Source organism: Eubalaena glacialis, chromosome 2 (assembly GCF_028564815.1).
Source record: "Eubalaena glacialis isolate mEubGla1 chromosome 2, mEubGla1.1.hap2.+ XY, whole genome shotgun sequence".
NCBI classification, from domain to species: Eukaryota; Metazoa; Chordata; class Mammalia; order Artiodactyla; family Balaenidae; genus Eubalaena; species Eubalaena glacialis.
The window spans coordinates 59949509-59962021 of NC_083717.1; the positions used below are offsets into that span (position 1 = coordinate 59949509).

Sequence of the window (12513 nt, forward strand, 5' to 3'; positions counted from 1 at the left end):
AACCTTAATGCTTTTTAAACAAGGGGCCCCACAAGTTATGCAGCTGGTCTTGTGTCTCAACCCTAATTTTTCCAAAATGAGAATAGTAGTGGAAGTGCATCTTCACTGAGAGGAACTGAATATTCAGTCATACACACTGCCCTCAGCCTGGTACACAGCAGGTGCTCAGTGAATAGTAGTGTCCCCCCTCAGTGAGGGCTGCTGAGCTGTGGAGCAGCAAGTTGGAGTTTGGGAATGGGAGTCCCGACCAGGAATCAGGGCTTCCCTCTGGGCTTTGGGGCCTGGATCTACACAGGATGTGTGGGTGTGCAGTCCTGACCCCCACCCCCAGGCTGGCCAGTCCTGTTGCCTATGGGAGGCCCAGCTGACTCACCACCCTTTTGCTCCACCTCTGCCTCGCTGGGCAGGTTGGGGCCCTGCCCAAGGAGCAAACCCCACATAATGAGCATTGCCACCACAGCACCTGACCAGCTTTAGGAGGATTAGTCAGGATGGCTTCACAGAATGTTCACACCCTAGGAAGAAAGGTGCCGGGCAGCCGAGAGCAGCTGCCACAGAAACGACCCAAGACTTTGGGGCTGGCAGGGAGCACCATGGGCCGGGGTTTCAGGGAGGTGAGGGACAGCCCCAGGTTGGTTAGACTTGACCTTCATTATCTCAGTGAAACATACAGCTCACCAGCATGTAGATATTTCTTATTGCCATTTTACAGGTGAGGAAGCTGACGCTCAGAGTGGCTAGGGATTTGCCTAGGACCACACAGCAAATGTCTGCAGAGCTGAGGTTGGCACCTGGGCTCTTTTGTCCTGGAGCCTGTGTTTGTACCAACCCTTCTTTCCTACCCCTCCAGGGTCAGCCAACCCAGTCCTCCTCTGAGGCAATTCCTACATGGCCCTAGGGCTCCTTGGTGCCAAATCAAAACAAACTGTGGGGCAGGGGGTTATTCGTAAATGGAAGGTGGGTAGTCCCATGTTGAGGCTGACTGATGGCCTCTTCCTCGCCACAAGCATCTGTGCCTGCCTTTCTTCCCTCCCCGCAAGCTCCCAGACACCCAGTAGTCACTAGTCTCTGGGCAGGAAGTACCAGGGACTGAGAGCAAGGCTGTGTGCTGCAGGGTGCAGAGAGCATCTAAGAGGGTGAGGGGAATGGTCCTGGGAGGTCTTGCATGCCCCTGACCCGGCCATAGTCACTGTTCAGTCATCCTATTTATTGGCAGCTGGTATACGCCAAGCCCCATGCTAAGTGCTGGGGAGACTCTGAGTAAAATGTGGCCCCTGCCCTCTAAGGCTCTTGGGCCACTGTGTGGATGGGGACAGAACTCCAGCCCAAGTGGTCAGTTGTGGAGAAGGGGGCCTGCCTGAAGCAGAGAGGGGTCGGGGGGTGGGGGCGGGTGGGCAGCATCAGCCCTGCTAGGGAAGCCCGGGCAGGCCTTGAACGTGTCTTAAAGTTCACTCTGAGGCCCCTGTGTGGGTACATGTTTGGAGCAGAGGAAGCAAATACAGACTGGACAGGCCTGCAGTGGCTGCCTGGAGACCTAGGTTCTGTGTCAGGCATGTCCGTGGAGTGAGCAATCCCATTCATTAATCCCGCAGGCATGACGAGAGTCCAAAGGGGAAAGCAAGAGGTCTGACCTAAGGCTGGAGTATGGGCCATAGCAGAGGGTATCTGGGGTCCCTCAACTGGTCAGATTCAGTAGCAGTTGCGTTGTTGGTAAGGATGGAGAAGAAGCATGGAGAAGTGACCAGGGTCCCAGCCTGGGTGGGCAAGGGAACCATTCACCAAGATGGAGGTGGAGGGAGAAACTGAGTTCTATTTTGGACATGTTGAGTCAGAGGTAGCTGGAGGTCATCCAGGTGAAGCTGTCCAGTTGGCCAGACAAGTCAAAAGCTCAGGAGAGATATCTGGGCTGAAGGTCACCTGGCCTAGGTTATTTTTATCAATGGCTTGGATGAAGATGTGAGCATCCTCAAATAGTCAACACTGAGACAGGAGAGAGAGAGAGAATACCTTAGTAGACTGAATCAAGATTCAGAATGCTTTCAGCAGGCTCTGGGCTGAAACCAGCAAGCTGACATTTGCCTGAGGTGATAAACATGAAGTCCTCTGGGGGGGTTACACAGCCACAGCATGGCGAAGGCCTGGCTGGCCTGGCCCCAGCTCCTGCAGAGAAGACCTGGGTATTGATGTTGGCCACGAGCTCGTGAGTCAGCAGAGTAGGGCGGTTGCTAAACCCACTTGGAGGAGGTTAGGCTGCATTAGGGGAATGATCACACCGGATCTTGGGAAGGACCCATCTGTTAAACAATCCCAGCCTTGCAGGACAGCAGTGAGGATTAAAGGAGATCGGTGTGTGAAGTGCCGAACCTGCAGTCTGGAGCTTTGAAGGGCACAGTAAACGCTAGCTCCCTGCTCCCTCCTCCTCCCTCCTCCTCCCCCCATCTTGGTCTCATCTAGAGCCCACAGTGAAACCTTCAGAGTGGAGAGGCTGGAAAACTGGGGAGGGGTGAAAAATGGACAGGGGTTTCTCAGGAGAAGAGACTTCTCAGGAGGGATGTGAGGGCTTTTTAAGTGCTGGAAGGTCTGTCATACAGACTGTGAGTAGAAATGGGCTTAGCCTTGGTACCTGTGGGGGCTGGAGCAGGATCTGCAAGGCTTCACATAGCAGGCTCTTCCTGATGAGACGGAGACTGGCTGCCTGACCAAGGAGGGGACGTCCCTAGGAGGCCCTGACTGTGCCCCTTGGAGGTAGAGGGTCAGGCACACGGACCCTGTTGAGCACAGATGAACCTGATTATTAGAGCTGCTCAACAAAGAGGTAGGAGTCCCCTTCCCTGAGGTGCGCAGGCCGTGGTGGGGAGAGCCCCCCGTCAGGTGCGGGTTGAGGTGATTCCCACACTGGGGGTTCGGGACCTAGCTCAGATGCCTCCGGTCCCTTCCCACTCTGCTCTGACTCTCACCTCTTGGAACTTCAGGGCTGGCAGAGGGGTCGGGAGCCAGCTGTCGCAATCTCTAAGAGCCCCGCTGGCCCCCTCGTGGTACAGATAAAGAAACTGAGGCCCAGAGAGGGGCTGTGACCTGCCCAAGTTCCCATGGTGGGCCAGTGGCAGCACCAGCGCAAGAGCCCAGGCTCTGGGTTTTTCTCATTCACTCCAGGCCACCTCCTGAGAGTGGCCCCTTTGGGATTCATGGGTCTGTGGATACTTCAGCTGAGTTCATTGTCCTGCCCATGTCACATGGCCCTCTACAGCCCCATCACAGGTGCCTGCTGCCATGGCCTCAGGATAAAACCAAGATAAGTGACCAGAACCTCCCACCTCCCACTACCCAGGGTGGCCTGCAGGGCTAGACAGCATTTACAACATAAATTATGAAGGACCATGGAGGAGAGGGTTGCTGTCTGATTCTGAGGCAGCGTTGCTGGTTGATCCTGAAGCAGGGCCTGGAGCCGGCCTGGGGCCCCTCCCTCAGCTCAGGCATTAATGAAACACACAGTTCTTTTCATTTAAAAAAAAATGAAATGACCACAGGCATTTGACGATCAAAAGAGGCCAAAAAAGCTTTTAAGAGCCAGGTTGCTGTGTGTGCTGCCACCTGGTCTCTCAGTGTCAGGGCAGACTGGCTTCTGCAGCCATCTCAGGTGTGCCCAGGAAGGGGGCCACAGAAAGCATCAGGCCCAATCACCTGCTGACCATGGCTTCTTGGGGTGTGGACCCCAGTCCTTCCCTTCTGCCCCATCAGGCACCACCCAGCCTCCCTCAGGGCCTGTCTTCCTCACCCGGGCACTGTGGTCTCTGTTCTCCTGTCTTAAAGTCTGACACTTTCTTAGCCACTCTCCCCGCAAGCTTGGGAGTGACTCACACCTGACCATGTTCACACTTTCCTGGGGCTCCTCACTGCACTTGGGGCAAGGCTAAGCTCCTTAGGATGGCTTTTGGGGTCTCCTGTCGTCTGCTTTTCCTCCTATGGTCAGGCCTCTCTGTGAAGTTCTCACCTCTCCTCTCTCCATTCCTTCCCCACCCCTTCAGGATGATGAACCAACATTTCTTTGAGACCCTGTTCCCTTGCCATCTCCCTTGACCTGGACAGCTTTACACCTTCTCATCTGTTATTCATTCAATAACTATTTACTGAGCACCCACCATGTGCCGGGAACAGTGTAGGTGGTGGGCATGCCCAGCGCCGACCGAGGGGGCTGTCGCTGATGATCAGCCTCTGCACCTGGCTGTGTGTGGCTGCAAATGGGGCTTTGAGGCTTTTGCACTGAGGACAGCATTCCCGGTGACCCTGAGAACCTCAAGTGGATTCAGAGACTCAGGACATCCAGGCAGGGAAAGCCCTGAGGAACAATTTCCACACCCCTTATCTCAGAGAGGGGGAAACTGAGGACAGAGAAGGAAAGGGCCTGTTCATATCACACAGCAAGCTGGATGCTCCCTGATACCCAGTCCAGCCCAGCCCTGGGGCAGATGAGACATGCGGTCCCCCACGGAGGACCAAAGCGTCAGGGTGCTTGTGGGAGACAAGCGCCTGCCTCCCCTCGTGGTAACGGGGGTAGGGGCAGGAGTACTGGGGGAGGAGTGCGAAGTGGCCACAGCCCCTGCCTCTTGGACTCTCTGGCTCACCATCACACTCACCCTTCTCTGTCCCCACCTGCATAGAAGCTGCAGTGAAAGATGACATGAACAGCTACATCAGCCAGTACTACAATGGGCCCAGCAGTGGTAAGTCTGTGTCGGCGGCTGTTCTGCATGTACCAGAACTTCTGTGTGGCCCTGTGCCAGAGGTGACCCTGGCAACCCCTAACACGCAGGTTAGGGACAACTCGACCTGGCCGTCCATCTCCCAGCACCTGTGAACCATAACTGCAGGCAGAGTTCAAGGCTCCCAGCAAACTCTAGCGCTAGAGCTGTGGGTGCTGGGGTGGGAATGCTCTGGGCTCGCCAAAGAGAGCTGCATGGGGGACCCTGGAATGGAAGGGGGCTGGAATCTAGACGTCTAAGTGACCTCAGCGCCTCCCAACCTGAGAACCTTTCAGGATGAGCATGATGGGGGTGAGATAGCAGCGTAATTGGGCTCGAGAAGCAACAGGCATTGGGCATGTCCTTGCTTGATTTATGTTTCATTCTTGCACTTCAGAAAGTCTTAGGGGACCTAGTGGTTTTCACTTATGGGAAAGGTTGAGTTTAAAAATAATAGTCCTTCAACGTCTTGTTTCTGCTTAGCCAATGTCTTGAATCTTGTAGTTTGGGTTTCACAGCCCTTAAATCCTGGTAAACTCCGTTGTAAGGCTAGACTCGCTCTTCTGTCTCCTCTTCTGAAGCCTTATCTAACCTGCTGATCTCAAAGACCACCATCTCCCAGTACACTCTCCCTACCACTTTAGAGAGAAACCTTGACCACACTACACCCACTATGATTCAGCCCCTTGATACTTCTCACTTAGAGAAAAGACATTTTGAGGTGTCCTCCACCCTCCCCCTACAATGCATCATATAGAGATTAATCAGTCTTCTGAAGGCACAGCTCTGGTCATGTCACTATCACACTGGACCCATTTAAAACTTTGACCCCCTCTGACCATGAAATTCAAATTCCTTGTTGTGGCACACCATGCTTTCTGAGTTAGGATGGGCTAGGTTATGCCACAGTGGCAATAACCCCACATCTGTGTGGTTTAAATAAATCAACGAAGGCCCATGGCACACTGGCCAGGGGTTCTGTGCCCAGGTTGTCATCTCTACTCTAGCACCCAGCAGGCAGAACAGCTGTCACCCATTCCAGAACACTGTTGACTGCCAGAGCAAAGCACGTCTGGTTTACATAGCTTCTCTGGGAAATGCCACTGGTCAGTTCTTACAGATGATTGGCCAAGGCACGTCACGTGTCCGCACTTGAGTTCGGCAAGATGGGGAGGCATAATCCTCCCTCAGGGCGGTCAGTGAATATTGGAGAACTGGACCGCCTACCAAGACCTCTCCCAGCAAAGCCCATTCACACTCACTGCCCACCGTCCAGCCCCATTCCTAGACTCGCCCCCATCAGGGCACGCAGAGGTGTGGCAAGGGCGGAGTGTGACCCGCATCCCCTCCTTCCTTGCAGACAGCGGTGCCCCAGAGCCAGCTGTGTGCGTGGTCACCACGGCGGCCATAGACATCCACCAGCCCATTTCCTCTGACCTCTTTTCTGTCGATGTGCCCCTGAAACTTGGCAGCGATGGTACCTGCGCCAGTGCCACCTCTGAGAGCGCCTCCCGCTCCACTCACGGCTCCGTCACCCGGGCCCAGAGCGACAGCAGCCAGACGCTGGGCTCCTCCACGGACTGCAGCACCGCCCGCGAGGAGCCGTCCTCTGAGCCTAGCCCCTCCCCCCTGCCACTGCCGCCACCACCTCAGCAGGAGATGGCAGAGGCCACAGTCCAGGACCTGTTGTCCTCCCTGTCAGAGGACCCCTGCCCATCCCGGAGGGCCTTGGACCCAGCCTCCCTTGCCCGGCCCAGCACAGCGGGCTTGGCCCAAACCAGCCCCGAGCTGGAGCACAGGGTAAGTCTGTTCAACCAGAAGAACCAGGAGGGCTTCACTGTCTTTCAGATCAAGCCTGTCATCCATTTCCAGCCTGCTGCACCTGTGCTGGAGGAGAAGTTCAGATCTTTGGAATCCAAAGAGCAGAAGTTGCACAGGGTCCCTGAAGCCTAGAGCCTGCGGGCAGGCTGGCAGGGAGTGGGGCAGACAGTCCTCTCACGCTCTCCCAGGGCCCTGGAGGCTACTGGGGCCACACGAGGGGCCCAGGAGCCCTCCTGGCCTCCCTCAGGGTGCTGCCTGCCTCCAGGGAGGTGACGCCAGGCCAGGAGGCCACACGCCTCAGACCTCAAAGCCCAGAGCTGGCGCCTCCTCTCACCCTGCTCAGGGGAGGGTGGTGCTTGTGGCTGGGGTTTTTTTAAACCACTTTTACAAAAACCAGCCTGTGGCCCAGCTTCAGCAGGGCAGAGTGCGGGGGCCAGCTCAGCCTCTTCCGTTGCCTTTGTTCCCGATGCCCACCCCGGACCCTCGGGAACAGCACTGTGAGCAGGGGCTATCCAGCCCCACCCCCAAGCCGTCTTTTCCAGGAATCCTGGGTGGAGCCAACACAGTCACACATAGACCACCATCTGAGCCTATTTCATTTGTCCTCATTCTCCCATTTAGGCATGAGCATTTCTGAGTCTTTTCAAGACAAATCTAGTTTTCACCTTCACAAGACATAAAGGGATGGATCTGAAGGTGGGTGGGAGGGTCGGGGGGTGGGGGGACAGCCATTTTCCAATCTTGGCTTTAATAATAAAAACCACCTGCACTGAGACTTCCAGTTGGCAGAGGTGTTCCTTTGGTTGCTAGTCCAAGTGAGGACCCCGGAGTGGCTTGTTTGGGTTCGAGTTGGCCTTGAAAACCAACCCAGGGAGCCCCAACCCCTCTCTGGTGTCCCCGAGGCCTTTATAGAGTGGAAGGAGCCCTGGACCCCGGGAGGGAAGCGCTCACCCTGCCTGCCTGTGTGACTGTCAACTAGTACGTTCCCTTCCCTCCTCTTCCCACCAAAATGGAGCTCAGAATACTGTGTTCCTTGCTGACAACTCCCAGACGCAGCTCACTGACCCAGGGCTCCATCCCTCAGGGATCTTGAACTTAGCAGGTCCAAAGCTGAGCATGATATCTTGCCCTCAGCCTGCGCCTCCTCCCGGGTTCCCAGCCAGGGCACCACCATCCACCCAGCCATGAACGTGAATGAATGTTGGCTCCCTTCTCATACCCCACAAGCAGTCACGAATGCTGGCCATTCTGCCCTCCAAGTCACCTGCCCCAGACCCCATCATCATCACAGCCTTGCTAAGGCCCAGGCCCAGCTCTGGATCCACCCTCCTCCAATCAGTGTGTCCCCACCCGGGCTGCTGAGCCTGGTCACTGTCTCCCTTGCTGAAAAGCCTCCAAGGGACTCTATGACCACTATGTTTCATTTTATATGTCCAGAAGAAAAAGGGAAGATAATTTTTTTCATTTCAAGGGCTCCCATTGCCTCAACTGAGTTTCTTGGTGGGGTCACGACTCCTAAATGAGCTCGCTTGCCTGCCCCCTGGCCACCCCTCCCAACCTGCTCTTCCTCCCCTCCCTGTGTGTGCAGGTTGTTCTCACTGCTCAGGTGTCTCACTAGTAGGTCAGGGTGTCCTCCCAGCTCCTGTGGCCCCTTGGACTCACCCTGACAGTGCAGTCAGGGATCCCCTGGCTTGGTCAGCATCTGCATCCCTGCTTGCCTCCCCCTGGTCCTCAAGGTCAGGGATCAGGCCCGAGTCCCATTAAAACCCTAGAGCCCTGCGTAAGGCCACAGGCTTGGGCACAGAGTCACTCAGGAAAGACGGCTGAATTGGAAAAAAGGGAGGGAAATTACCACATGCAGACAAAGAACACCCTCATGATTCGTGGGGAGATCAGCACTTGTCAAAAAAGATATTAAAGGGAGCAGTGTCCAAGCAAGCCGTTTTGGGGTGTAATCTGAGGCATTCCAGTCATCAGCAGCATAGTTACAGCTTCCATTACTGAGCACTAAGGCCTCTACACACTTGGGCTCCTTTAACCTTCTGATGACCCTGTGAGGTGGTAACATGGCCCATTTTACAGGTGTAGCACCCAAGGCTGAGAGGTTTAAGGAACTTCTCTGAGGTCAAACACTAATAAGAGAGGCACTGAAACTGGAGCCCACATCTGCCTGGCAGTGTGCTAGGTGCTAGCACTCCCAAGTTTTAGAGCTTTTGGAAGTAAAGTGGTCACTCTTAGGTTCTGTCACATGATGGGCTGGAGGGCATTACCTGATTTATAATCTCTAGGGCAGCAGTCAGCAGGGTCTGTTATTAGCAGTCTGCATCTGCTGGACTAGAAACTGCTAGCCTCCTCGGCCAGGCCCAGCTTGCTAAGCTGTGATGCCTTCTTTGCTGACTTCCCGTCACCCCAGCTCGTGGGCTAGTGCTGGCTACCCGAACAGGTAAATGAGCCTGTCCTGTGCCGGAGCTGAGACCCAGCTCCTAGCTGGCACCGCCTCTGCTGTGGACTTCTACTGCAGAGAAAACCACAGGACAGGGAGGAAAGCAATGGGGTAAGATGCTAGGCAAGTGGCCCTTGCTCTCTGCCTCAGTTTCCCCACCTAGAAGACCTCCACTTTTAAAAGCTGGTTTCTTAGGGTATTTACAAATTGCTGTGAGGTGAATTCTGCCTGAGCACTCACTGTTGCCTTCCTGCTTGAACAGGCAGTAGCAGTGTTAGAACTGCCGCACAAGCAGATGAAGACTGGGGGCAGAGATGCCAAGAGGTGGTCCCACCTCTCCGAGAACAGAGTCTACTGTCACCGAGTTAGAGGGTGCACACAGACAGAGGAAGCCACTCACCTGTCTGAGGACAGGCGCAGGGCAGTCTCTCACAGCCTGGAGTGCAGGAGGTGGAGAGTAAAAGCTTTGGCTTTCACGGTTCCCCCGGGTGCCACAGCCCAGAGTTATGGCTGGCGGGCAGCTGGGGACCGGTGGAGATGGAGCCTGAGCACCCCCTGGGAGGTTTGCAGCTCTGGGAAGTAGCTCCCCTTGCTCGTCCACCCATTCAGAGAGCCCACTCTGGTGCTCTCCCAGAAGAGAGGAGGCTCTGGTAACAGCTGCTGTCTCCTATAAGCCAGCAAGAGGGTGATAACAGTAATGGCTCCCATTTATTCATTTCCTGTTGCGATGGGTGCTCTTTGCAGCATTCCCTCTTTATCACAGCCTTGCAAACTGGGTGCTGTTTTCCCTGCTTTACAGAGGAGAAAACAGACACAGAATGATTAATTAAATGACTTGCCCAAGGGCATACAGCTAAACTACTGGCAGGATTCAAACCCAGGTCTGTCTAGGTTAGATGCCATGCTGGATATGGTGAAACGAACTGTGGGGAATTAAACCAGGTGTCGTCAGCAGAGCCAGAGAGAGAAATCAGCCTATGTGGCCCCTCAGGCTGGAGGGACCCACCCACCCTCTCTGCAGAGCCCTGTGGCTCCTCCCACAGGGCCAGCCTCCTGGCTCTGCCCTGCCACAAAGCTGGAGAGGAGCCAATCCTGTGGCCAGGGTGCCACCCTGACCTGCCAAACCTGGCAGCGAAGGCAAGGCTGAGAGCCACCAGTACTGGTGGCCAGCCCCCAAGGCAGCTTGGCCAGAGCCCTGCAGGCCTGGCTCAAAGTCCACCCAGGACTGGGGAGCTGTAAGGCCTTCCCTGAATGACACAACTGGCCCCTCTCCAGTCAGCCCTGGGCAAGTCCTCCAGCCCAAACCGTGGTTTTTCAGATCAAGTCACACAGACTGGGGTTTTTCACAGACCCTGGACAATTAGAGGCTGGTGGCCAGGAATTCTCTTCGGCATGGTGGGTGTTTATTCCATCAGTGACGCTCAGCTCAGGAACACCTTTCTGACTCCAAGCTCCTGACTGGGGCTGCCTCCACGTTCCTCTCTGGTGTAATTTCCTCATCTCTGAAGAGACTAAAGGTGGGGCTGTACACTCTGTGAGCTGGGGAGAGCCTCAAATAAGATGAGGTCCAAGGAAGCCTTCTTAAAAACAAAGTATCTTACTAACAAGTCAATAGGACACTTGCATAGAGTTGCTTAACAAGGATACCCAACAACTCTGGGAGTTAACCCCAGGTTTTGAAAGGACCTCTCAGGGCAGGAGAGAAGTCTGGATCACTCCACCTCCACCCTCCACCTCAGATGCTGTGGTGCATACAGGGTGTGCCAAAGCCCTGGATTCTCAGCCCAGCTCTGTTTCTGCTTTGCTACATGGCTCCAAGCGAATCCATGGACCTGCTTCCTCACCCTGTACAGCAGGAATAGTAACTCTTGTCCCCTCCGCCCCCATCCCCGTGAGGGTTGCTGGGATAGCTAACGACATAATGGAAGGGAAAGCCCTTTGAGAATGTTTCAAGGGAGACACAAACAGAAACCATCCTTATTAATAATAGATGCCTGGGGTGTTTCACTGCCTACCCACGTTCAGCACTTCTGGGGAAGGTTGCCCAGGAGATGCTCAGCTATTTCATTTGCTGCCACTGATAGTTTGATGTGGGGAGAGGGTGGTAGATGGGTGCTGAGAGGACGTGTGCCCCCCCAGCCCCAATAGCCACAGCCCAGGCACTGTCTGCTCCTCCTGAGCCCCTCCTGCTCATGTATCCCCACTGGTTCCCCTGTAAATAATGCCCTGGAGTCACCCCAAGTTACAGCACTGCTGTTCCCCAGACAGGAGGTACCTTGTCTGCCTTCCTCTCCCTTTTCCAGTACAAGCCAAAAACATACATTTCCATGGCATAAACTGAGTGATGAATTCATATCTACTCTGGAAATTTTTTTTTTTTGCTCCAGCACTGAAAAGTTTAGTATTGTCTCCTGGTGAATAGTTAATTTAATTATCCAAAGAAAATGATGGAGCATTTGCTGCTAAATTTATTGCAAGCTACCAAAGAGACAGGGCTGGCATAATTTTATGCAGAGCCCCAGGCTATAGCATAGGGGAGCAGGCTGCCTATTCATCCTGAAACAAGCAAATGAAATTGACTACCCTGGAGATCAATCAGGACATTAAACACTGTGATGAATGTGGCAGAATTCTTCAGTGTCTGAGATTTACAGGGCACCTTTCACCAGGCGCTCTAGGAGCCTCCCCAACATCAATTAGGCCTCACATCTAGGTAGGCTCACCTCCACCTCCACTGCACAAAGAAGAGGCATGGGGTTCTTGGACCTGGGTTTGCTAAGTGCCACAAAAGATAGCGAGTGTGCAGACTAGATCCAGATTCTAGTACAAAGACCCCCTACTTCCCTCAGCAAGGAACGTTTTAGAATGGAGGAATCAGGTTAAAAGGTGACTGAGGGATTGGGGTCCAGAGTGTGTCATGTTCTTGGTGTTTCTGTGCCTTGTTCACGCTGGGCCTTTTGCCTGGGATACATTTCTTTATGGGTTGATTTTGACTGGTCCTTCTGAACTCGGCTCAGCTGTCTCATCTTGCTCCCCTCCACTTCAGCCTGCCCCAGTCAGGCTGGATTAGGTACATCCTCTGTGTTCCCAAAGAGGGACTCAGGATATGGCACGTGGTTGAGAGTAAACTTTGGCCTAAGGTCACCACTCACTAGCTATGAATCCTTTGGCAAGTGTTTTAAGCTCTGTAGGCTTCAGTTTTCTCAACTGGAGAATGGAGACTACTACTATACCTTGTGGGGTTATGAAGCTTAAATGAAACATAATGTCTGTAAAGCCCTCAGCACAGCATCTTGGGCATAAAAAGCTCTCAATAGTGGTTACTGTCTCCATTTACCTAAGCTGTTTGATATCTGCCAACACATTCACACAGGTCAAAGCTTGAAGATATCTTGGAAGATTACCAAGTGCAATTTGCCGTTTTACAGATGAGGAAAATGAAGGCTAAGAGGAGAAGCAATGTGGCCAGGGTACCTCTGAGACCATATCAGAACAAGGACAAGAACCCAA

General features: G+C 54.1%; 1 protein-coding gene across 1 annotated transcript in view; it reads left to right on the forward strand.

Annotated features, from left to right (window-relative positions):
- Window positions 1-6727, forward strand: part of TMEM266 (transmembrane protein 266) — a 139105-nt gene extending 132378 nt beyond the window's left edge. Inside the window, exons 10-11 of the mRNA XM_061181871.1 lie at window positions 4659-4721; window positions 6100-6727. Of these exons, the coding sequence (XP_061037854.1) occupies window positions 4659-4721; window positions 6100-6692 (656 nt within the window). The 3' untranslated portion in view covers window positions 6693-6727. The remainder of the gene's footprint in view (window positions 1-4658; window positions 4722-6099) is intronic.
- Window positions 6728-12513: the final 5786 nt, after the last annotated feature.